The sequence below is a fragment of the Oncorhynchus gorbuscha genome, unplaced genomic scaffold (genome assembly GCF_021184085.1).
Source record: "Oncorhynchus gorbuscha isolate QuinsamMale2020 ecotype Even-year unplaced genomic scaffold, OgorEven_v1.0 Un_scaffold_3833, whole genome shotgun sequence".
Classification (NCBI taxonomy): domain Eukaryota; kingdom Metazoa; phylum Chordata; class Actinopteri; order Salmoniformes; family Salmonidae; genus Oncorhynchus; species Oncorhynchus gorbuscha.
The window spans coordinates 1-27134 of record NW_025747988.1 but is presented as its reverse complement, the minus strand read 5'-3'; the positions used below and the strand labels follow the sequence as shown (position 1 = coordinate 27134).

The 27134-nt window shown below is 45.4% G+C and overlaps 1 protein-coding gene across 2 annotated transcripts in view; it reads right to left on the bottom strand.

Annotated features, from left to right (window-relative positions):
- The window catches only part of LOC124028196 (myelin regulatory factor-like), a 30239-nt gene extending 10581 nt beyond the window's left edge, over window positions 1-19658 (bottom strand). The window contains exons 1-8 of one of the 2 annotated variants that reach the window (XM_046340308.1): window positions 19478-19658; window positions 18981-19092; window positions 17166-17366; window positions 16247-16355; window positions 10656-10765; window positions 9942-10102; window positions 9728-9800; window positions 9457-9608 (exon numbers count right to left, since the gene is read on the bottom strand). In XM_046340308.1, the coding sequence (XP_046196264.1) occupies window positions 9457-9608; window positions 9728-9800; window positions 9942-10102; window positions 10656-10765; window positions 16247-16355; window positions 17166-17366; window positions 18981-19092; window positions 19478-19611 (1052 nt within the window). In that variant the 5' untranslated portion in view covers window positions 19612-19658. The remainder of the gene's footprint in view (window positions 1-9456; window positions 9609-9727; window positions 9801-9941; window positions 10103-10655; window positions 10766-16246; window positions 16356-17165; window positions 17367-18980; window positions 19093-19477) is intronic. The other variant, XM_046340309.1, reaches the window with a different exon arrangement.
- Window positions 19659-27134: the final 7476 nt, after the last annotated feature.

The following is a 27134-nucleotide window of genomic DNA, read 5'->3' as shown; positions in this document are numbered from 1 at the left end:
CAGAGTGGTGGACAGAGCGGTGGACAGAGCGGTGGACAGAGCAGAGTGGTGGACAGAGTGGTGGACAGAGCAGAGTGGTGGACAGAGCAGAGTGGTGGACAGAGCGGTGGACAGAGCAGAGTGGTGGACAGAGCGGTGGACAGAGCAGAGTGGTGGACAGAGCAGAGTGGTGGACAGAGCAGAGTGGTGGACAGAGCAGAGTGGTGGACAGAGCGGTGGACAGAGTGGTGGACAGAGCAGAGTGGTGGACAGAGCGGTGGACAGAGTGGTGGACAGAGCAGAGTGGTGGACAGAGTGGTGGACAGAGTGGTGGACAGAGCAGAGTGGTGGACAGAGCAGATTGGTGGACAGAGCAGAGTGGTGGACAGAGGGGTTGACAGAGCAGAGCGGTGGACAGAGTGGTGGACAGAGCAGAGTGGTGGACAGAGCAGAGTGGTGGACAGAGCAGAGTGGTGGACAGAGCAGAGTGGTGGACAGAGCAGAGTGGTGGACAGAGTGGTGGACAGAGCAGAGGGGTGGACAGAGCAGAGTGGTGGACAGAGCAGAGTGGTGGACAGAGCGGTGGACAGAGTGGTGGACAGAGCAGAGCGGTGGACAGAGCAGAGTGGTGGACAGAGCAGAGTGGTGGACAGAGCAGAGTGGTGGACAGAGCAGAGTGGTGGACAGAGCGGTGGACAGAGTGGTGGACAGAGCAGAGCGGTGGACAGAGCAGAGTGGTGGACAGAGCAGAGTGGTGGACAGAGTGGTGGACAGAGCAGAGGGGTGGACAGAGCAGAGTGGTGGACAGAGCGGTGGACAGAGCGGTGGACAGAGTGGTGGACAGAGCAGAGTGGTGGACAGAGCAGAGTGGTGGACAGAGCGGTGGACAGAGTGGTGGACAGAGCGGTGGACAGAGTGGTGGACAGAGTGGTGGACAGAGCAGAGTGGTGGACAGAGGGGTGGACAGAGCAGAGTGGTGGACAGAGCGGTGGACAGAGCGGTGGACAGAGTGGTGGACAGAGTGGTGGACAGAGCAGAGTGGTGGACAGAGCAGAGTGGTGGACAGAGCAGAGTGGTGGACAGAGCAGAGTGGTGGACAGAGCAGAGTGGTGGACAGAGCGGTGGACAGAGCGGTGGACAGAGCGGTGGACAGAGTGGTGGACAGAGCGGTGGACAGAGCAGAGTGGTGGACAGAGCGGAGTGGTGGACAGAGTGGTGGACAGAGCGGTGGACAGAGCAGAGTGGTGGACAGAGCGGTGGACAGAGCAGAGTGGTGGACAGAGCGGTGGACAGAGTGGTGGACAGAGTGGTGGACAGAGCGGTGGACAGAGCGGTGGACAGAGCAGAGTGGTGGACAGAGTGGTGGACAGAGTGGTGGACAGAGGGGTGGACAGAGCAGAGTGGTGGACAGAGCAGAGTGGTGGACAGAGCGGTGGACAGAGTGGTGGACAGAGAGGTGGACAGAGAGGTGGACAGAGCAGAGTGGTGGACAGAGCAGAGTGGTGGACAGAGCGGTGGACAGAGTGGTGGACAGAGTGGTGGACAGAGTGGTGGACAGAGGGGTGGACAGAGTGGTGGACAGAGCAGAGTGGTGGACAGAGCAGAGTGGTGGACAGAGGGGTGGACAGAGGGGTGGACAGAGTGGTGGACAGAGCAGAGTGGTGGACAGAGCAGAGTGGTGGACAGAGCAGAGTGGTGGACAGAGCGGTGGACAGAGTGGTGGACAGAGCAGAGTGGTGGACAGAGTGGTGGACAGAGTGGTGGACAGAGGGGTGGACAGAGCAGAGTGGTGGACAGAGGGGTGGACAGAGCAGAGTGGTGGACAGAGTGGTGGACAGAGGGGTGGACAGAGCAGAGTGGTGGACAGAGCAGAGTGGTGGACAGAGGGGTGGACAGAGGGGTGGACAGAGCAGAGTGGTGGACAGAGCAGAGTGGTGGACAGAGCGGTGGACAGAGAGGTGGACAGAGTGGTGGACAGAGCAGAGTGGTGGACAGAGGGGTGGACAGAGCAGAGTGGTGGACAGAGGGGTGGACAGAGCAGAGCGGTGGACAGAGTGGTGGACAGAGTGGTGGACAGAGTGGTGGACAGAGTGGTGGACAGAGCAGAGTGGTGGACAGAGCAGAGTGGTGGACAGAGCAGAGTGGTGGACAGAGTGGTGGACAGAGCGGTGGACAGAGTGGTGGACAGAGTGGTGGACAGAGCAGAGTGGTGGACAGAGCGGTGGACAGAGTGGTGGACAGAGTGGTGGACAGAGTGGTGGACAGAGCGGTGGACAGAGCGGTGGACAGAGCAGAGTGGTGGACAGAGCGGTGGACAGAGCGGTGGACAGAGCGGTGGACAGAGTGGTGGACAGAGTGGTGGACAGAGTGGTGGACAGAGCAGAGTGGTGGACAGAGTGGTGGACAGAGCAGAGTGGTGGACAGAGCGGTGGACAGAGCGGTGGACAGAGTGGTGGACAGAGTGGTGGACAGAGTGGTGGACAGAGCAGAGTGGTGGACAGAGCGGTGGACAGAGCGGTGGACAGAGCGGTGGACAGAGCAGAGTGGTGGACAGAGTGGTGGACAGAGTGGTGGACAGAGTGGTGGACAGAGTGGTGGACAGAGCGGTGGACAGAGTGGTGGACAGAGTGGTGGACAGAGTGGTGGACAGAGCGGTGGACAGAGTGGTGGACAGAGTGGTGGACAGAGCAGAGTGGTGGACAGAGCGGTGGACAGAGTGGTGGACAGAGTGGTGGACAGAGCGGTGGACAGAGTGGTGGACAGAGCGGTGGACAGAGCAGAGTGGTGGACAGAGTGGTGGACAGAGCAGAGTGGTGGACAGAGTGGTGGACAGAGCGGTGGACAGAGTGGTGGACAGAGCAGAGTGGTGGACAGAGTGGTGGATAGAGTGGTGGACAGAGTGGTGGACAGAGCAGAGCGGTGGACAGAGCGGTGGACAGAGCAGAGTGGTGGACAGAGTGGTGGATAGAGTGGTGGACAGAGTGGTGGACAGAGCAGAGTGGTGGACAGAGCAGAGTGGTGGACAGAGTGGTGGACAGAGCGGTGGACAACCGGTTCCGGTTGGAGCGAGTGGTCGCATCTGCACGTCGCTCCAACGGGTAGTATAACTTTTTCATTATATTTCATTATATCACAACGGTTTGATTTGTCTTATCTTAGCAATTTCTTCTCAGCTAGCTACATAGCCGTCTTTGTATCAAAGATAATTGCGTAATTATCGTATTTCGCCGTCCTAACGTAGTCTTCACTAGCCAGCTAGCTAACGTCCACTGATTAGCTGCACTGAGAAACTATTACTATTACACTCAACTGAACGACTTGATTAGTTTAGTGTTAGCTACCTACATAGCTGTCTTTGCTGTCTTCGTATCATCGTATCATCGTATCCAAGATAATTGTGTTGTTTAGGTTTAGAGTGTGTAGTCTTAGAGTGATTATCTTAATTTACCGAGGTTAGCTAGCCAGCTATTTGTCGTCCTTAACGTAGGTGACTCTGCTAGCTAGCCAACTCTGCTAGCTAGCCAACAGCTAGCCAACGCTAGCCAACGTCTTCTGTATAGAACTCAACTACCCGGTCGCATTCACAGGTTGTATCACTTTTTCACTTCATTTCATTACAGTACAACGGTTTGATTTGTTTGATCGTAGCTAGCTACTTAGCTAGCTACATAGCCGTCTTTGTATCAAAGATAATTGTGTAGTCTAGAGCGATTTTCTAGGTTCGCTAGCCATCTATTGTCGTTCTTTTAACGCAACGTAACGTAAACAACACTGCTAGCTAGCCTGCTAGCCCCGAATAGCAACACTGCAGAAACTATTACACTCAACGGAACGACTTGATTAGTGTAGTGTCAACAACGCACCCACTGCCAGCTGGCCTACTTCAGCAGTACTGTATCATTTTAATCATTTTAGTCAATAAGATTCTTGCTACGTAGCTTTTTTAACTTTCTGAACATTCGAGACGTGTAGTCCACTTGTCATTCCAATCTCCTTTGCATTAGCGTAGCCTCTTCTGTAGCCTGTCAACTATGTGTCTGTTTATCCCTGTTCTCTCCTCTCTGCACAGACCATACAAACGCTCCACCGCGTGGCGCGGCCACCCTACTCTGGTGGTCCCAGCGCGCACGACCCACGTGGAGTTCCAGGTCTCCGGTAGCCTCTGGAACTGCCAATCTGCGGTCAACAAGGCAGAGTTCATCTCAGCCTATGCCTCCCTCCAGTCCCTCGACTTCTTGGCACTGACGGAAACATGGATCACCACAGACAACACTGCTACTCCTACTGCTCTCTCTTCGTCCGCCCACGTGTTCTCACACACCCCGAGAGCGTCTGGTCAGCGGGGTGGTGGCACCGGGATCCTCATCTCTCCCAAGTGGTCATTCTCTCTTTCTCCCCTTACCCATCTGTCTATCGCCTCCTTTGAATTCCATGCTGTCACAGTTACTAGCCCTTTCAAGCTTAACATCCTTATCATTTATCGCCCTCCAGGTTCCCTCGGAGAGTTCATCAATGAGCTTGATGCCTTGATAAGCTCCTTTCCTGAGGACGGCTCACCTCTCACAGTTCTGGGCGACTTTAACCTCCCCCGTCTACCTTTGACTCTTTCCTCTCTGCCTCCTTCTTTCCACTCCTCTCCTCTTTTGACCTCACCCTCTCACCTTCCCCCCTACTCACAAGGCAGGCAATACGCTCGACCTCATCTTTACTAGATGCTGTTCTTCCACTAACCTCACTGCAACTCCCCTCCAAGTCTCCGACCACTGCCTTGTATCCTTTTCCCTCTCGCTCTCATCCAACACCTCCCACACTGCCCCTACTCGGATGGTATCGCGCCTTCCCAACCTTCGCTCTCTCTCCCCCGCTACTCTCTCCTCTTCCATCCTATCATCTCTTCCCTCCGCTCAAACCTTCTCCCACCTATCTCCTGATTCTGCCTCATCAACCCTCCTCTCCTCCCTCTCTGCATCCCTTGACTCTCTATGTCCCCTATCCTCCAGGCCGGCTCGGTCCTCCCCTCCCGCTCCGTGGCTCGATGACTCATTGCGAGCTCACAGAACAGGGCTCCGGGCAGCCGAGCGGAAATGGAGGAAAACTCGCCTCCCTGCGGACCTGGCATCCTTTCACTCCCTCCTCTCTACATTTTCCTCCTCTGTCTCTGCTGCTAAAGCCACTTTCTACCACGCTAAATTCCAAGCATCTGCCTCTAACCCTAGGAAGCTCTTTGCCACCTTCTCCTCCCTCCTGAATCCTCCGCCCCCTCCCCCCTCCTCCCTCTCTGCAGATGACTTCGTCAACCATTTTGAAAAGAAGGTCGACGACATCCGATCCTCGTTTGCTAAGTCAAACGACACCGCTGGTTCTGCTCACACTGCCCTACCCTGTGCTCTGACCTCTTTCTCCCCTCTCTCTCCAGATGAAATCTCGCGTCTTGTGACGGCCGGCCGTAACAACCTGCCCGCTTGACCCTATCCCCTCCTCTCTTCTCCAGACCATTTCCGGAGACCTTCTCCCTTACCTCACCTCGCTCATCAACTCATCCCTGACCGTTGGCTACGTCCCTTCCGTCTTCAAGAGAGCGAGAGTTGCACCCTTCTGAAAAAACCTACACCGATCCCTCCGATGTCAACAATTACAGACCAGTATCCCTTCTTTCTTTTCTCTCCAAAACTCTTGAACGTGCCGTCCTTGGCCAGCTCTCCCGCTATCTCTCTCTGAATGACCTTCTTGATCCAAATCAGTCAGGTTTCAAGACTAGTCATTCAACTGAGACTGCTCTCCTCTGTATCACGGGGGCGCTCCGCACTGCTAAAGCTAACTCTCTCTCCTCTGCTCTCATCCTTCTAGATCTATCGGCTGCCTTCGATACTGTGAACCATCAGATCCTCCTCTCCACCCTCTCCGAGTTGGGCATCTCCGCGGCCCACGCTTGGATTGCGTCCTACCTGACAGGTCGCTCCTACCAGGTGGCGTGGCGAGAATCTGTCTCCTCACCACGCGCTCTCACCACTGGTGTCCCCAGGGCTCTGTTCTTGGCCCTCTCCTATTCTCGCTATACACCAAGTCACTTGGCTCTGTCATAACCTCACATGGTCTCTCTTATCATTGCTATGCAGACGACACACAATTAATCTTCTCCTTTCCCCCTTCTGATGACCAGGTGGCGAATCGCATCTCTGCATGTCTGGCAGACATATCAGTGTGGATGACGGATCACCACCTCAAGCTGAACCTCGGCAAGACGGAGCTGCTCTTCCTCCCGGGGAAGGACTGCCCGTTCCATGATCTCGCCATCACGGTCGACAACTCCATTGTGTCCTCCTCCCAGAGCGCCAAGAACCTTGGCGTGATCCTGGACAACACCCTGTCGTTCTCAACTAACATCAAGGCGGTGGCCCGTTCCTGTAGGTTCATGCTCTACAACATCCGCAGAGTACGACCCTGCCTCACACAGGAAGCGGCGCAGGTCCTAATCCAGGCACTTGTCATCTCCCGTCTGGATTACTGCAACTCGCTGTTGGCTGGGCTCCCTGCCTGTGCCATTAAACCCCTTCAGAACGCCGCAGCCCGTCTGGTGTTCAACCTTCCCAAGTTCTCTCACGTCACCCCGCTCCTCCGTTCTCTCCACTGGCTTCCAGTTGAAGCTCGCATCCGCTACAAGACCATGGTGCTTGCCTACGGAGCTGTGAGGGGGAACGGCACCTCAGTACCTCCAGGCTCTGATCAGGCCCTACACCCAAACAAGGGCACTGCGTTCATCCACCTCTGGCCTGCTCGCCTCCCTACCACTGAGGAAGTACAGCTCCCGCTCAGCCCAGTCAAAACTGTTCGCTGCCCTGGCCCCCAATGGTGGAACAAACTCCTCACGACGCCAGGACAGCGGAGTCAATCACCACCTTCCGGAGACACCTGAAACCCCACCTCTTTAAGGAATACCTAGGATAGGTTAAGTAATCCCTCTCACCCCACCCCCTAAGTTTTAGATGCACTATTGTTAAGTGACTGTCCCACTGGATGTCATAAGGTGAATGCACCAATTTGTAAGTCGCTCTGGATAAGAGCGTCTGCTAAATGACTTAAATGTAAATGTAATGTAAATGGTGGACAGAGTGGTGGACAGAGTGGTGGACAGAGTGGTGGACAGAGCAGAGTGGTGGACAGAGTGGTGGACAGAGTGGTGGACAGAGTGGTGGACAGAGTGGTGGACAGAGCAGAGTGGTGGACAGAGCGGTGGACAGAGCAGAGTGGTGGACAGAGTGGTGGACAGAGCGGTGGACAGAGTGGTGGACAGAGCAGAGTGGTGGACAGAGCAGAGTGGTGGACAGAGCAGAGTGGTGGACAGAGTGGTGGACAGAGCGGTGGACAGAGTGGTGGACAGAGTGGTGGACAGAGCAGAGTGGTGGACAGAGCGGTGGACAGAGTGGTGGACAGAGTGGTGGACAGAGCAGAGTGGTGGACAGAGCGGTGGACAGAGTGGTGGACAGAGTGGTGGACAGAGTGGTGGACAGAGTGGTGGACAGAGTGGTGGACAGAGCAGAGTGGTGGACAGAGCGGTGGACAGAGTGGTGGACAGAGTGGTGGACAGAGCAGAGTGGTGGACAGAGTGGTGGACAGAGCAGAGTGGTGGACAGAGCAGAGTGGTGGACAGAGCAGAGTGGTGGACAGAGTGGTGGACAGAGCGGTGGACAGAGTGGTGGACAGAGCGGTGGACAGAGTGGTGGACAGAGCGGTGGACAGAGTGGTGGACAGAGTGGTGGACAGAGCAGAGTGGTGGACAGAGCGGTGGACAGAGCAGAGTGGTGGACAGAGCAGAGTGGTGGACAGAGTGGTGGACAGAGTGGTGGACAGAGCGGTGGACAGAGTGGTGGACAGAGCGGTGGACAGAGCAGAGTGGTGGACAGAGCAGAGTGGTGGACAGAGTGGTGGACAGAGCGGTGGACAGAGTGGTGGACAGAGCGGTGGACAGAGCAGAGTGGTGGACAGAGCAGAGTGGTGGACAGAGTGGTGGACAGAGCGGTGGACAGAGTGGTGGACAGAGTGGTGGACAGAGCGGTGGACAGAGCGGTGGACAGAGCGGTGGACAGAGCAGAGTGGTGGACAGAGCGGTGGACAGAGTGGTGGACAGAGCAGAGTGGTGGACAGAGCGGTGGACAGAGTGGTGGACAGAGTGGTGGACAGAGTGGTGGACAGAGTGGTGGACAGAGTGGTGGACAGAGAGGTGGACAGAGAGGTGGACAGAGCAGAGTGGTGGACAGAGCGGTGGACAGAGTGGTGGACAGAGCGGTGGACAGAGTGGTGGACAGAGCGGTGGACAGAGCGGTGGACAGAGTGGTGGAAAGAAAGTGACCGTAGCAGTGAAGAGGAGCATCCAAGATACATACAGGGAGCAGGAAGCTACATAGCTACATAGGACATAAGATACATACAGGGAGCAGGAAGCTACATAGCTACAGATGACATAAGAGACATACAGGGAGCAGGAAGCTACATAGCTACATAGGACATAAGATACATACAGGGAGCAGGAAGCTACATAGCTACAGATGACATAAGAGACATACAGGGAGCAGGAAGCTACATAGCTACATAGGACATAAGATACATACAGGGAGCAGGAAGCTACATAGCTACAGAGGACATAAGAGACATACAGGGAGCAGGAAGCTACATAGCTACATAGCTACAGAGGACATAAGATACATACAGGGAGCAGGAAGCTTCATAGCTACAGAGGACATAAGATACATACAGGGAGCAGGAAGCTACATAGCTACAGATGACATAAGAGACATACAGGGAGCAGGAAGCTACATAGCTACAGAGGACATAAGAGACATACAGGGAGCAGGAAGCTACATAGCTACAGATGACATAAGATACATACAGGGAGCAGGAAGCTACATAGCTACATAGGACGTAAGGAAAAGAATAGCGATATTACTCACATGGCTACAGAAGGCAGAGAGTACACAGGAGAAACGCAAAGGAGAGAGCAGTGAAACTCGTTTGTGTGTGATGTAGGATGTAGTGTGCATGCAGCCCTGAGACATGGCTGGTGACTCCTGTGTGGTCATGTTTCAGGGCTACAGGTATATGGGTGATGCATCTGGATGTGGTCATGTTTCAGGGCTACAGGTCTGGATGTGGTCATGTTTCAGGGCTACGGGGATATGGTTGATGTATCTGGATGTGGTCATGTTTCAGGGCTACGGGGATATGGGTGATGTATCTGGATGTGGTCATGTTTCAGGGCTACAGGTCTGGATGTGGTCATGTTTCAGGGCTACGGGGATATGGGTGATGTATCTGGATGTGGTCATGTTTCAGGGCTACAGGTCTGGATGTGGTCATGTTTCAGGGCTACAGGTCTGGATGTGGTCATGTTTCAGGGCTACGGGGATATGGTTGATGTATCTGGATGCGGTCATGTTTCAGGGCTACGGGGTTATGGGTGATGTATCTGGTGGTCATACGTACACGTCTTTCTCGCTGACGTCCCCTCTGTGGTGCAGTGTCAACACATAGAGTACGGACATGGAGATGACACTGAAGGCCATGACGACGACCAGAGCCAGAATGGTTCCCTGCATGAACCTGTGACTGATGCAGCCCTGCTCTGGAGTCGCACTCTGGAATGACATCGAAACACAGGTTTGACATTTTAAATGCTGGTTTTCCAGGTGTAGGGAGAGAGAGCGAGAGAGAGGAGGGCTTCTGTACTGGTGTTCTTGTGTAGGGAAACATCTACCTTATTTCCAGGTTTCGCTGTCTTCCTCTTCAGGGGACCACTTCCTGTCCTGCTGAACTGGCTCCCTGATTGGCTGGAGACAGAGACAGGAAGATTTGAAAAGCATCACCCACCAAATACATTCGGTATGTCAAATAATTTAAAATACTGGACCAGCACTTGATTACCAATGGAATTGTACCAATAGGTATAATCATGTAAAGGTGTGTCCTACCTGGTGGTGCCTCCGCTGACTGTACTCTTCATGCTGTCCAGACGGCGGAGTTTGGCCAGCTTCCTGCTCCAGCGCTCCAGCTCATCTATACGAGTCTCCAGGTTGTCAGTCAGTTTACACAGCTCCTTCACTGCACCGACGTTCTCCATGAAGATACGGTCCTAGAGAGAGACAGAGAGAGAGAGGGGAGAGACAGGGGGGGTGAGGGAGGAGGGTTGGGTGAGGGAGGAGGGGGGTGAGTGAGGGAGGGAGGGAGGGAGGGAGGGAGGGGGAGACAGTGAGGGAGGGAGGGTGAGGGAAGGGGAGAGAGTGAGGGAGGGAGGGAAAGAGAGGGAGAGGAGGCAGGAGAGAGGGGTGGAGGGCAAAGGGAGGGAGGAAGAGAGGAAGAGAGGGGGAGGCAGGGAGAGGGGAGAGAAAGACACAGGGAGAGGGGGAGTAAGAGAGAGAGAGAGGGGGAGAGAGGGAGGCACAGAAGTCAATGTCTGTTGCAAATTCCGGAAACTTTTCCAGAGTTCTCGGCTCCTTAGACATCTCAGATGGAGGATTTCCAGTTTCTAAGGAGGTAGAAAACAGTATTCCTGGTTGCTGTGTGTGTGTGTGTGTGTGTGTGTGTGTGTGTGTGTGTGTGTGTGTGTGTGTGTGTGTGTGTGTGTGTGTGTGTGTGTGTGTGTGTGTGTGTGTGTGTGTGTGTGTGTGTGTGTGTGTGTGTGCTACCTTGTTGACCACCAGAAGTTTAGGGATGGTCTCTCCATTGGAACAGATGACGTCTCCTCCCTCCTTCACGGCTTCAGGCAGAATCTGCTGCACGTCCTGAGCAATCACTCCTGGATAACACAACACCTTACTGTAAACTCCTATCACTCCTGGATAACACAACACCTTACTGTAAACTCCTATCACTCCTGGATAACACAACACCTTACTGTAAACTCCTATCACTCCTGGATAACACAACACCTTACTGTAAACTCCTATCACTCCTGGATAACACAACACCTTACTGTAAACTCCTATCACTCCTGGATAACACAACACCTTACTGTAAACTCCTATCACTCCTGGATAACACAACACCTTACTGTAAACTCCTATCACTCCTGGATAACACAACACCTTACTGTAAACTCCTATCACTCCTGGATAACACAACACCTTACTGTAAACTCCTATCACTCCTGGATAACACAACACCTTACTGTAAACTCCTATCACTCCTGGATAACACAACACCTTACTGTAAACTCCTATCACTCCTGGATAACACAACACCTTACTGTAAACTCCTATCACTCCTGGATAACACAACACCTTACTGTAAACTCCTATCACTCCTGGATAACACAACACCTTACTGTAAACTCCTATCACTCCTGGATAACACAACACCTTACTGTAAACTCCTATCACTCCTGGATAACACAACACCTTACTGTAAACTCCTATCACTCCTGGATAACACAACACCTTACTGTAAACTCCTATCACTCCTGGATAACACAACACCTTACTGTAAACTCCAGTCACTCCTGGATAACACAACACCTTACTGTAAACTCCAGTCACTCCTGGATAACACAACACCTTACTGCAAACTCCTATCACTCCTGGATAACACAACACCTTACTGTAAACTCCAATCACTCCTGGATAACACAACACCTTACTGTAAACTAAACTCCTATCACTCCTGGATAACACAACACCTTACTGTAAACTAAACTCCTATCACTCCTGGATAACACAACACCTTACTGTAAACTAAACTCCTATCACTTCTGGATAATATCACACCTTACTGTAAACTCCTATCACTCCTGGATAATACAACACCTTACTGTAAACTAAACTCTTATCACTCCTAGATAACACAACACCTTACTGTAAACTCCTATCACTCCTGGATAACACAACACCTTACTGTAAACTCCAATCACTCCTGGATAACACAACACCTTACTGCAAACTCCTATCACTCCTGGATAACACAACACCTTACTGTAAACTCCAATCACTCCTGGATAGCACAACACCTTACTGTAAACTCCTATCACTCCTGGATAACACAACACCTTACTGTAAACTAAACTCCTATCACTCCTGGATAATATCACACCTTACTGTAAATCGTATCACTCCTAGATAATACAACACCTTACTGTAAATCCTATCACTCCTAGGTAATACAACACCTTACTGTAAGATCCTGGAGACATTGTAGCATGGGATCGTAGAAGATACAACAGAAGACAACATGGGGAAGCAGGATGTATAGAGACAGACAATATGGGGGAGCAGGATGTATAGAGACAGACAATATGGGGGAGCAGGATGTATAGAGACAGACAATATGGGGAAGCAGGATGTATAGAGACAGACAATATGGGGGAGCAGGGTGTATAGAGACAGACAATATGGGGAAGCAGGATGTATAGAGACAGACAATATGGGGAAGCAGGATGTATAGAGACAGACAATATGGGGAAGCAGGATGTATAGAGACAGACAATATGGGGAAGCAGGATGTATAGAGACAGACAATATGGGGAAGCAGGATGTATAGAGACAGACAATATGGGGGAGCAGGATGTATAGAGACAGACAATATGGGGGAGCAGGATGTATAGAGACAGACAATATGGGGAAGCAGGATGTATAGAGACAGACAATATGGGGGAGCAGGATGTATAGAGACAGACAATATGGGGGAGCAGGATGTATAGAGACAGACAATATGGGGGAGCAGGGTGTATATAGGTAGAGACAGACAATATGGGGAAGCAGGATGTATAGAGACAGACAATATGGGGAAGCAGGATGTATAGAGACAGACAATATGGGGAAGCAGGATGTATAGAGACAGACAATATGGGGAAGCAGGATGTATAGAGACAGACAATATGGGGAAGCAGGATGTATAGAGACAGACAATATGGGGAAGCAGGATGTATAGAGACAGACAATATGGGGGAGCAGGATGTATAGAGACAGACAATATGGGGAAGCAGGATGTATAGAGACAGACAATATGGGGGAGCAGGATGTATAGAGACAGACAATATGGGGAAGCAGGATGTATAGAGACAGACAACATGGGGAAGCAGGATGTATAGAGACAGACAACATGGGGAAGCAGGATGTATAGAGACAGACAATATGGGGAAGCAGGATGTATAGAGACAGACAACATGGGGAAGCAGGATGTATAGAGACAGACAATATGGGGAAGCAGGATGTATAGAGACAGACAATATGGGGGAGCAGGATGTATAGAGACAGACAATATGGGGAAGCAGGATGTATAGAGACAGACAATATGGGGGAGCAGGATGTATAGAGACAGACAACATGGGGAAGCAGGATGTATAGAGACAGACAATATGGGGAAGCAGGATGTATAGAGACAGACAATATGGGGAGCAGGATGTATAGAGACAGACAATATGGGGAAGCAGGATGTATAGAGACAGACAACATGGGGAAGCAGGATGTATAGAGACAGACAACATGGGGAAGCAGGATGTATAGAGACAGACAATATGGGGAAGCAGGATGTATAGAGACAGACAACATGGGGAAGCAGGATGTATAGAGACAGACAACATGGGGAAGCAGGATGTATAGAGACAGACAATATGGGGAAGCAGGATGTATAGAGACAGACAATAAGGGGGAGCAGGATGTATAGAGACAGACAATATGGGGAAGCAGGATGTATAGAGACAGACAACATGGGGAAGCAGGATGTATAGAGACAGACAACATGGGGAAGCAGGATGTATAGAGACAGACAATATGGGGAAGCAGGATGTATAGAGACAGACAATATGGGGGAGCAGGGTGTATATAGGTAGAGACAGACAATATGGGGGAGCAGGATGTATAGAGACAGACAATATGGGGAAGCAGGATGTATATAGGTAGAGACAGACAATATGGGGGAGCAGGATGTATAGAGACAGACAATATGGGGAAGCAGGATGTATATAGGTAGAGACAGACAATATGGGGGAGCAGAATGTATAGAGGTAGAGACAGACAATATGGGGGAGCAGAATGTATAGAGGTAGAGACAGACAATATGGGGGAGCAGGATGTATAGAGGTAGAGACAGACAATATGGGGGAGCAGAGACAGACAATATGGGGGAGCAGGATGTATAGAGACAGACAATATGGGGAAGCAGGATGTATAGAGACAGACAACATGGGGAAGCAGGATGTATAGAGACAGACAACATGGGGAAGCAGGATGTATAGAGACAGACAATATGGGGAAGCAGGATGTATAGAGACAGACAATATGGGGGAGCAGGGTGTATATAGGTAGAGACAGACAATATGGGGGAGCAGGATGTATAGAGACAGACAATATGGGGAAGCAGGATGTATATAGGTAGAGACAGACAATATGGGGGAGCAGGATGTATAGAGACAGACAATATGGGGAAGCAGGATGTATATAGGTAGAGACAGACAATATGGGGGAGCAGAATGTATAGAGGTAGAGACAGACAATATGGGGGAGCAGAATGTATAGAGGTAGAGACAGACAATATGGGGGAGCAGGAAGTATATAGGTAGAGACAGACAATATGGGGGAGCAGGATGTATAGAGGTAGAGACAGACAATATGGGGGAGCAGGATGTATAGAGGTAGAGACAGACAATATGGGGGAGCAGGTTGTATAGAGGTAGAGACAGACAATATGGTGGAGCAGGATGTATAGAGGTAGAGACAGACAATATGGGGGAGCAGGCTGTATAGAGGTAGAGACAGACAATATGGTGGAGCAGGATGTATAGAGGTAGAGACAGACAATATGGGGGAGCAGGCTGTATAGAGGTAGAGACAGACAATATGGGGGAGCAGGCTGTATAGAGGTAGAGACAGACAATATGGGGGAGCAGGGTGTATAGAGGTAGAGACAGACAATATGGGGGAGCAGGGTGTATAGAGGTAGAGACAGACAATATGGGGGAGCAGGATGTATAGAGGTAGAGACAGACAATATGGGGGAGCAGGATGGAAAGAGGTAGAGACAGACAATATGGGGGAGCAGGCTGTATAGAGGTAGAGACAGACAATATGGGGGAGCAGGGTGTATAGAGGTAGAGACAGACAATATGGGGGAGCAGGATGTATAGAGGTAGAGACAGACAATATGGGGGAGCAGGGTGTATAGAGAGAGACAATATGGGGGAGCAGGCTGTATAGAGGTAGAGACAGACAATATGGGGGAGCAGGAAGTATAGAGGTAGAGACAGACAATATGGGGGAGCAGGCTGTATAGAGGTAGAGACAGACAATATGGGGGAGCAGGAAGTATAGAGGTAGAGACAGACAATATGGGGGAGCAGGCTGTATAGAGGTAGAGACAGACAATATGGTGCATCACAACACAAATCCAATCTACAGGGAGGATGTATACACAAAATAACAGATCACAGATACAATAGGAATGCAATAGATTTCCAGTGCTATTGATTGTCTATTGATTGCTATTGGTTGTGTATTGATTGCTATTGGTTGTCTATTGATTGCTATTGGTTGTCTATTGATTGTTATTAGTTGTGTATTGATTCTTATTGGTTATCTATTGATTGTTATTGGTTGTCTATTGATTGCTATTGGTTGTGTATTGATTCTTATTGGTTGTCTATTGATTGTTATTGGTTGTCTATTTTATTTTACCTTTATTTAACTAGGCAAGTCAGTTAAGAACAAATTCTTATTTTCAATGACGGCCTGGGAACAGTCTGTTGTTCAGGGGCAGAACGACAGATTTGTACCTTGTCAGCTCGGGGATTTGAACTTGCAGCCTTCCGGTTACTAGTCCAACACTCTAACCACTAGGCTACCCTGCCGCCTATTGATTGTTATTGATTGCTATTGGTTGTCTATTGATTGTTATTGGTTGTGTATTGATTGCTATTGGTTGTGTATTGATTGCTATTGGTTGTGTATTGATTGCTATTGGTTGTGTATTGATTGCTATTGGTTGTGTATTGATTGCTATTGGTTGTGTATTGATTGTTATTGGTTGTCTATTGATTGCTATTGGTTGTGTATTGATTGCTATTGGTTGTGTATTGATTGCTATTGGTTGTGTATTGATTGCTATTGGTTGTGTATTGATTGCTATTGGTTGTGTATTGATTGCTATTGGTTGTGTATTGATTGTTATTGGTTGTCTATTGATTGCTATTGGTTGTGTATTGATTGCTATTGGTTGTGTATTGATTGCTATTGGTTGTGTATTGATTGCTATTGGTTGTCTATTGATTGCTGTTGGTTGTCTTGGTTACCAGTCTCTGGGCTGGAGTCGATGCCCATGCTGGAAGCAAACTCAGGCTTGTACTGATAATGAACCAGCCTCATCTGACTGATCCGCTTCAGGTTGTCTGTAGTGTTTACCTATTCACACACACACACACACACACACACACACACACACACACACACACACACACACACACACACACACACACACACACACACACACACACACACACACACACACACACACACACACACACACACACACACACACACACACACACACACACACACACACACAGAGAGAGAGAGGATGACAATGTATGGATGTTACTGTGGAGCTACATACAGAGCATACAGAACCTACAGAACATATAGAATATATAAAACATACAGAACATATAGAACATACAGAACATACAGAAAATACAGAACATACAGAACATATAGAACATACAGAACATACAGAACATACAGAACATACAGAACGTACAGAACATACAGAACATACAGAACATACAGAACATATAGAACATACAGAACATACAGAACATACAGAACATACAGAACGTACAGAACATACAGAACATACAGAACATACAGAACATACAGAACATATAGAACATACAGAACATACAGAACATACAGAACATACAGAACGTACAGAACATACAGAACATATAGAACATATATAACATACAGAACATATAGAACATACAGAACATACAGAACATACAGAACATACAGAACATACAGAACATATAGCTATAGTTGGATGGCTGTATGGTTTCAGGACAATGAACAGAAGATGGAATATAACGTGATTTATTGTAATATTCTACAGCCCAAATATAAACCAATTCAGTCAGGGAATATTAGGATCGTGATCGAGCATTTTCGCAACTTCACAAACACATGCAGAACATACACCACATACATCCTCCTCACCTCGTGGACGTTCTCTTTAGCCCGTATATCGGACGGGTGTACCAGTGACCCCATGACCTTCAGGTTACCGTGGATTACCATGGCCTCGTCTGGTCGGTCTGTGTTGATACCGACCCGGCCGTGGTGGTACACTGAGTCAGGTAGCTGGCCACGCTGCCACAACACCTCACTGTCACTCTCAAACTGACCCGGGTTAGACGCCTGGAAACCCAGAGAGGGAGGGACAGATAACACCGAGATATTTAGACGGAGAAAGTGTAAAGTTGAGATGTGAAAGATGATTTGAGTTACATATGTAACTACAGGTCCTGGATTCCTCTTTCGTTTGCAGTGTTAGTACTACACCGAGTAGGTTCCTCAACAAGCTGATCTGCGTTTGCAGTGTTAGTACTACACCGAGTAGGTTCCTCAACAAGCTGATCTGCGTTTGCAGTGTTAGTACCACACCAAGTAGGTTCCTCAACAAGCTGATCTGCGTTTGCAGTGTTAGTACCACACCGAGTAGGTTCCTCAACAAGCTGATCTGCGTTTGCAGTGTTAGTACTACACCGAGTAGGTTCCTCAACAAGCTGATCTGCGTTTGCAGTGTTAGTACCACACGGAGTAGGTTCCTCAACAAGCTGATCTGCGTTTGCAGTGTTAGTACCACACCGAGTAGCTTCCTCAACAAGCTGATCTGCGTTTGTATGAATGTAGACCACAACAGATGTAGACAGATGGGTATCAGGGTTGGGTCTCTTTACATTTCAATTCAGTAAGGAAACTACAATTCTCATTTTGGAATCATGAGCACAATTTCAGTTTATTTCCTGCTAGGTAAATACTGAGGTATATCAGAAGAGGACAGAGACAGCCAGACTGACAGAGGTTATTGAGATAGATCAGAAGAGGACAGACACGGCCAGACTGACAGAGGTTATTGAGACAGATCAGAAGAGGACAGACACGGCCAGACTGACAGGTTATTGAGATAGATCAGAAGAGGACGGTCAGACAGACACGGCCAGACTGACAGAGGTTATTGAGACAGATCAGAAGAGGACAGACACGGCCAGACTGACAGAGGTTATTGAGACAGATCAGAAGAGGACAGACACGGCCAGACTGACAGGTTATTGAGATAGATCAGAAGAGGACGGTCAGACAGACACGGCCAGACTGACAGAGGTTATTGAGACAGATCAGAAGAGGACAGACACGGCCAGACTGACAGGTTATTGAGATAGATCAGAAGAGGACGGTCAGACAGACACGGCCAGACTGACAGAGGTTATTGAGGTAGATTAGAAGAGGATGGTCAGACAGACACGGCCAGACTGACAGAGGTTATTGAGGTAGATTAGAAGAGGATGGTCAGACAGACACGGCCAGACTGACAGAGGTTATTGAGGTAGATTAGAAGAGGATGGTCAGACAGACACGGCCAGACTGACAGAGGTTATTGAGGTAGATTAGAAGAGGACGGTCAGACAGACACGGCCAGACTGACAGAGGTTATTGAGATAGATCAGAAGAGGACGGTCAGACAGACACGGCCAGACTGACAGAGGTTATTGAGATAGATCAGAAGAGGACGGTCAGACAGACACGGCCAGACTGACAGAGGTTATTGAGATAGATCAGAAGAGGACGGTCAGACAGACACGGCCAGACTGACAGGTTATTGAGACAGATCAGAAGAGGACAGACACGGCCAGACTGACAGAGGTTATTGAGATAGATCAGAAGAGGACGGTCAGACAGACACGGCCAGACTGACAGAGGTTATTGAGATAGATCAGAAGAGGACGGTCAGACAGACACGGCCAGACTGACAGAGGTTACCCTGACGATGATCCTCTCGGACACCTGCGCGGCCACCGTGAAGCTCTGACTGTGGGTCTGGGTCTGGGCCTGGGCCTGCAACGCTACCACCAACATGAAGTACCTATGAAGTAAAACAATTCAAAACAATTCATCCACATTTGTGTCTTTGTATTTTCCATGAAATGTATTTCACTGCCAAAAAGTAAAGTAAACACACTTTAAAGAAGGCAATGTGGGATTCAAAGAACATTGGAAAGTTCAAAAAGAGGATTATTCGATCACATTATTCAATTGTTTTATCTTTATTTTTAGACAAGTCAGTTAAGAACAAATTCATATTTGCCTTGTTCAGGGGCAGAAAGACAGATTTGTACCTTGTCAGCTCGTGGATTCAATCTTGCAACCTTTCAGTTACTAGTCCAAACGCTCTAACCACTGGGCTACCTGCCCCTTTAGCTGTGACTATATTGACGATAGAACACTGGTATTGCTGTATCCTATAGTACCTCTGATCAGGGTTCGGTTTGCCTTTCTTCCTCATGTTATTGGCTGTGGTCTCACTGAAGTGGAGTCGTCCCACTGTTACCTTGGTAACCTGCTCCGGGGGCAGTGTCACCCTGAAAACACACACATGACACATTAAACATTTAGATACAGTATTTACCTTTTCTACTTGTCTTAACCCCTGAGATACAGTATTTACCTTTTCTACTTGTCTTAACCCCTTAGATACAGTATTTACCTTTTCAACTTGTCTTAACCCCTTAGATACAGTATTTACCTTTTCAACTTGTCTTAACCCCTTAGATACAGTATTTACCTTTTCAACTTGTCTTAACCCCTTAGATACAGTATTTACCTTTTCTACTTGTCTTAACCCCTTAGATACAGTATTTACCTTTTCTACTTGTCTTAACCCCTGAGATACAGTATTTACCTTTTCAACTTGTCTTAACCCCTTAGATACAGTATTTACCTTTTCAACTTGTCTTAACCCCTTAGATACAGTATTTACCTTTTCAACTTGTCTTAACCCCTTAGATACAGTATTTACCTTTTCAACTTGTCTTAACCCCTTAGATACAGTATTTACCTTTTCAACTTGTCTTAACCCCTTAGATACAGTATTTACCTTTTCTACTTGTCTTAACCCCTTAGATACAGTATTTACCTTTTCAACTTGTCTTAACCCCTTAGATACAGTATTTACCTTTTCTACTTGTCTTATCCCCTTTATATACAGTATTTACCTTTTCTACTCATCTTAACCCCTGAGATACAGTATTTACCTTTTCAACTTGTCTTATCCCTTAGATACAGTATTTACCTTTTCTACTTGTCTTAACCCCTGAGATACAGTATTTACCTTTTCAACTTGTCTTAACCCCTTAGATACAGTATTTACCTTTTCAGCTTGTCTTAACCCCTTAGATACAGTATTTACCTTTTCTACTTGTCTTAACCCCTTAGATACAGTATTTACCTTTTCAACTTGTCTTAACCCTTTATATACATTATACCGTGTCCACTTGTCTTAACCCCTGAGATACAGTATTTACCTTTTCAACTTGTCTTAACCCTTTATATACATTATACCGTGTCCACTTGTCTTAACCCCTGAGATACAGTATTTACCTTTTCAACTTGTCTTAACCCTTTATATACATTATACCGTGTCCACTTGTCTTAACCCCTGAGATACAGTATTTACCTTTTCAACTTGTCTTAACCCCTGAGATACAGTATTTACCTTTTCAACTTGTCTTATCCCCTTAGATACAGTATTTACCTTTTCTACTTGTCTTAACCCCTGAGATACAGTATTTACCTTTTCAACTTGTCTTAACCCCTTAGATACAGTATTTACCTTTTCTACTTGTCTTATCCCCTTTATATACAGTATTTACCTTTTCTACTCATCTTAACCCCTGAGATACAGTATTTACCCTTTCAACTTGTCTTAACCCCTTAGATACAGTATTTACCTTTTCAACTTGTCTTATCCCTTAGATACAGTATTTACCTTTTCTACTTGTCTTAACCCCTGAGATACAGTATTTACCTTTTCTACTTGTCTTAACCCCTGAGATACAGTATTTACCTTTTCTACTTGTCTTAACCCCTGAGATACAGTATTTACCTTTTCTACTTGTCTTAACCCCTGAGATACAGTATTTACATTTTCAACTTGTCTTAACCCCTTAGATACAGTATTTACCTTTTCTACTTGTCTTAACCCATGAGATACAGTATTTACCTTTTCTACTTGTCTTAACCCCTTAGATACAGTATTTACCTTTTCAACTTGTCTTAACCCCTTAGATACAGTATTTACCTTTTCTACTCGTCTTAACACCTTAGATACAGTATTTACCTTTTCAACTTGTCTTAACCCCTTAGATACAGTATTTACCTTTTCTACTTGTCTTAACCCCTTAGATACAGTATTTACCTTTTCAACTTGTCTTAACCCTTTATATACATTATACCGTGTCCACTTGTCTTAACCCCTGAGATACAGTATTTACCTTTTCAACTTGTCTTAACCCTTTATATACATTATACCGTGTCCACTTGTCTTAACCCCTGAGATACAGTATTTACCTTTTCAACTTGTCTTAACCCTTTATATACATTATACCGTGTCCACTTGTCTTAACCCCTGAGATACAGTATTTACCTTTTCTACTTGTCTTAACCCCTGAGATACAGTATTTACCTTTTCAACTCGTCTTAACACCTTAGATACAGTATTTACCTTTTCAACTTGTCTTAACCCCTTAGATACAGTATTTACCTTTTCAACTTGTCTTAACCCCTTAGATACAGTATTTACCTTTTCAACTTGTCTTAACCCCTTAGATACAGTATTTACCTTTTCAACTTGTCTTAACCCCTTAGATACAGTATTTACCTTTTCAACTTGTCTTAACCCCTTAGATACAGTATTTACCTTTTCTACTTGTCTTAACCCCTTAGATACAGTATTTACCTTTTCAACTTGTCTTAACCCCTTAGATACAGTATTTACCTTTTCTACTTGTCTTATCCCCTTTATATACAGTATTTACCTTTTCTACTCATCTTAACCCCTGAGATACAGTATTTACCTTTTCAACTTGTCTTATCCCTTAGATACAGTATTTACCTTTTCTACTTGTCTTAACCCCTGAGATACAGTATTTACCTTTTCAACTTGTCTTAACCCCTTAGATACAGTATTTACCTTTTCAACTTGTCTTAACCCCTTAGATACAGTATTTACCTTTTCAACTTGTCTTAACCCCTTAGATACAGTATTTACCTTTTCAACTTGCCTTAACCCTTTATATACATTATACCGTGTCCACTTGTCTTAACCCCTGAGATACAGTATTTACCTTTTCAACTTGTCTTAACCCTTTATATACATTATACCGTGTCCACTTGTCTTAACCCCTGAGATACAGTATTTACCTTTTCAACTTGTCTTAACCCTTTATATACATTATACCGTGTCCACTTGTCTTAACCCCTGAGATACAGTATTTACCTTTTCAACTTGTCTTAACCCCTGAGATACAGTATTTACCTTTTCAACTTGTCTTATCCCCTTAGATACAGTATTTACCTTTTCTACTTGTCTTAACCCCTGAGATACAGTATTTACCTTTTCAACTTGTCTTAACCACTTAGATACAGTATTTACCTTTTCTACTTGTCTTATCCCCTTTATATACAGTATTTACCTTTTCTACTCATCTTAACCCCTGAGATACAGTATTTACCTTTTCAACTTGTCTTAACCCCTTAGATACAGTATTTACCTTTTCAACTTGTCTTATCCCTTAGATACAGTATTTACCTTTTCTACTTGTCTTAACCCCTGAGATACAGTATTTACCTTTTCTACAGTATTTACCTTTTCTACTTGTCTTAACCCCTGAGATACAGTATTTACCTTTTCAACTTGTCTTAACCCCTTAGATACAGTATTTACCTTTTCTACAGTATTTACCTTTTCTACTTGTCTTAACCCCTGAGATACAGTATTTACCTTTTCAACTTGTCTTAACCCCTTAGATACAGTATTTACCTTTTCTACTTGTCTTAACCCCTGAGATACAGTATTTACCTTTTCTACTTGTCTTAACCCCTTAGATACAGTATTTACCTTTTCAACTTGTCTTAACCCCTTAGATACAGTATTTACCTTTTCTACTCGTCTTAACACCTTAGATACAGTATTTACCTTTTCAACTTGTCTTAACCCCTTAGATACAGTATTTACCTTTTCTACTTGTCTTAACCCCTTAGATACAGTATTTACCTTTTCAACTTGTCTTAACCCTTTATATACATTATACCGTGTCCACTTGTCTTAACCCCTGAGATACAGTATTTACCTTTTCAACTTGTCTTAACCCTTTATATACATTATACCGTGTCCACTTGTCTTAACCCCTGAGATACAGTATTTACCTTTTCAACTTGTCTTAACCCCTGAGATACAGTATTTACCTTTTCAACTCGTCTTAACACCTTAGATACAGTATTTACCTTTTCAACTTGTCTTAACCCCTTAGATACAGTATTTACCTTTTCTACTTGTCTTAACCCCTTAGATACAGTATTTACCTTTTCAACTTGTCTTAACCCTTTATATACATTATACCGTGTCCACTTGTCTTAACCCCTGAGATACAGTATTTACCTTTTCAACTTGTCTTAACCCTTTATATACATTATACCGTGTCCACTTGTCTTAACCCCTGAGATACAGTATTTACCTTTTCAACTTGTCTTAACCCTTTATATACATTATACCGTGTCCACTTGTCTTAACCCCTGAGATACAGTATTTACCTTTTCAACTTGTCTTAACCCCTGAGATACAGTATTTACCTTTTCAACTTGTCTTATCCCCTTAGATACAGTATTTACCTTTTCTACTTGTCTTAACCCCTGAGATACAGTATTTACCTTTTCAACTTGTCTTATCCCCTTAGATACAGTATTTACCTTTTCTACTTGTCTTAACCCCTTAGATACAGTATTTACCTTTTCTACTTGTCTTAACCCCTTAGATACAGTATTTACCTTTTCAACTTGTCTTAACCCCTGAGATACAGTATTTACCTTTTCAACTTGTCTTAACGCCTTAGATACAGTATTTACCTTTTCTACTTGTCTTAACCCCTGAGATACAGTATTTACCTTTTCTACTTGTCTTAACCCCTTAGATACAGTATTTACCTTTTCTACTTGTCTTAACCCCTTAGATACAGTATTTACCTTTTCAACTTGTCTTAACCCCTTAGATACAGTATTTACCTTTTCTACTTGTCTTAACCCCTGAGATACAGTATTTACCTTTTCTACTTGTCTTAACCCCTTAGATACAGTATTTACCTTTTCTACTCGTCTTAACCCCTGAGATACAGTATTTACCTTTTCAACTTGTCTTAACCCCTTAGATACAGTATTTACCTTTTCTACTTGTCTTAACCCCTTAGATACAGTATTTACCTTTTCAACTTGTCTTAACCCTTTATATACATTATACCGTGTCCACTTGTCTTAACCCCTGAGATACAGTATTTACCTTTTCAACTTGTCTTAACCCTTTATATACATTATACCGTGTCCACTTGTCTTAACCCCTGAGATACAGTATTTACCTTTTCTACTTGTCTTAACCCCTTAGATACAGTATTTACCTTTTCTACTTGTCTTAACCCCTTAGATACAGTATTTACCTTTTCTACTTGTCTTAACCCCTTAGATACAGTATTTACCTTTTCTACTTGTCTTAACCCCTGAGATACAGTATTTACCTTTTCAACTTGTCTTAACCCTTTATATACATTATACCGTGTCCACTTGTCTTAACCCCTGAGATACAGTATTTACCTTTTCAACTTGTCTTATCCCCTTAGATACAGTATTTACCTTTTCTACTTGTCTTAACCCCTGAGATACAGTATTTACCTTTTCAACTTGTCTTAACCCCTTAGATACAGTATTTACCTTTTCTACTTGTCTTATCCCCTTTATATACAGTATTTACCTTTTCTACTCATCTTAACCCCTGAGATACAGTATTTACCTTTTCAACTTGTCTTAACCCCTTAGATACAGTATTTACCTTTTCAACTTGTCTTATCCCTTAGATACAGTATTTACCTTTTCTACTTGTCTTAACCCCTGAGATACAGTATTTACCTTTTCTACAGTATTTACCTTTTCTACTTGTCTTAACCCCTGAGATACAGTATTTACCTTTTCAACTTGTCTTAACCCCTTAGATACAGTATTTACCTTTTCTACTTGTCTTAACCCCTGAGATACAGTATTTACCTTTTCTACTTGTCTTAACCCCTTAGATACAGTATTTACCTTTTCAACTTGTCTTAACCCCTTAGATACAGTATTTACCTTTTCTACTCGTCTTAACACCTTAGATACAGTATTTACCTTTTCAACTTGTCTTAACCCCTTAGATACAGTATTTACCTTTTCTACTTGTCTTAACCCCTTAGATACAGTATTTACCTTTTCAACTTGTCTTAACCCTTTATATACATTATACCGTGTCCACTTGTCTTAACCCCTGAGATACAGTATTTACCTTTTCAACTTGTCTTAACCCTTTATATACATTATACCGTGTCCACTTGTCTTAACCCCTGAGATACAGTATTTACCTTTTCAACTTGTCTTAACCCTTTATATACATTATACCGTGTCCACTTGTCTTAACCCTGAGATACAGTATTTACCTTTTCAACTTGTCTTAACCCCTGAGATACAGTATTTACCTTTTCAACTCGTCTTAACACCTTAGATACAGTATTTACCTTTTCAACTTGTCTTAACCCCTTAGATACAGTATTTACCTTTTCTACTTGTCTTAACCCCTTAGATACAGTATTTACCTTTTTCAACTTGTCTTAACCCTTTATATACATTATACCGTGTCCACTTGTCTTAACCCCTGAGATACAGTATTTACCTTTTCAACTTGTCTTAACCCTTTATATACATTATACCGTGTCCACTTGTCTTAACCCCTGAGATACAGTATTTACCTTTTCAACTTGTCTTAACCCTTTATATACATTATACCGTGTCCACTTGTCTTAACCCCTGAGATACAGTATTTACCTTTTCAACTTGTCTTAACCCCTGAGATACAGTATTTACCTTTTCAACTTGTCTTATCCCCTTAGATACAGTATTTACCTTTTCTACTTGTCTTAACCCCTGAGATACAGTATTTACCTTTTCAACTTGTCTTATCCCCTTAGATACAGTATTTACCTTTTCTACTTGTCTTAACCCCTTAGATACAGTATTTACCTTTTCTACTTGTCTTAACCCCTTAGATACAGTATTTACCTTTTCAACTTGTCTTAACCCCTGAGATACAGTATTTACCTTTTCAACTTGTCTTAACGCCTTAGATACAGTATTTACCTTTTCTACTTGTCTTAACCCCTGAGATACAGTATTTACCTTTTCTACTTGTCTTAACCCCTTAGATACAGTATTTACCTTTTCTACTTGTCTTAACCCCTTAGATACAGTATTTACCTTTTCAACTTGTCTTAACCCCTTAGATACAGTATTTACCTTTTCTACTTGTCTTAACCCCTGAGATACAGTATTTACCTTTTCTACTTGTCTTAACCCCTTAGATACAGTATTTACCTTTTCTACTCGTCTTAACCCCTGAGATACAGTATTTACCTTTTCAACTTGTCTTAACCCCTTAGATACAGTATTTACCTTTTCTACTTGTCTTAACCCCTTAGATACAGTATTTACCTTTTCAACTTGTCTTAACCCTTTATATACATTATACCGTGTCCACTTGTCTTAACCCCTGAGATACAGTATTTACCTTTTCAACTTGTCTTAACCCTTTATATACATTATACCGTGTCCACTTGTCTTAACCCCTGAGATACAGTATTTACCTTTTCTACTTGTCTTAACCCCTTAGATACAGTATTTACCTTTTCTACTTGTCTTAACCCCTTAGATACAGTATTTACCTTTTCTACTTGTCTTTAACAGTATTTACCTTTTCTACTTGTCTTAACCCCTGAGATACAGTATTTACCTTTTCTACTTGTCTTAACCCCTTAGATACAGTATTTACCTTTTCAACTTGTCTTA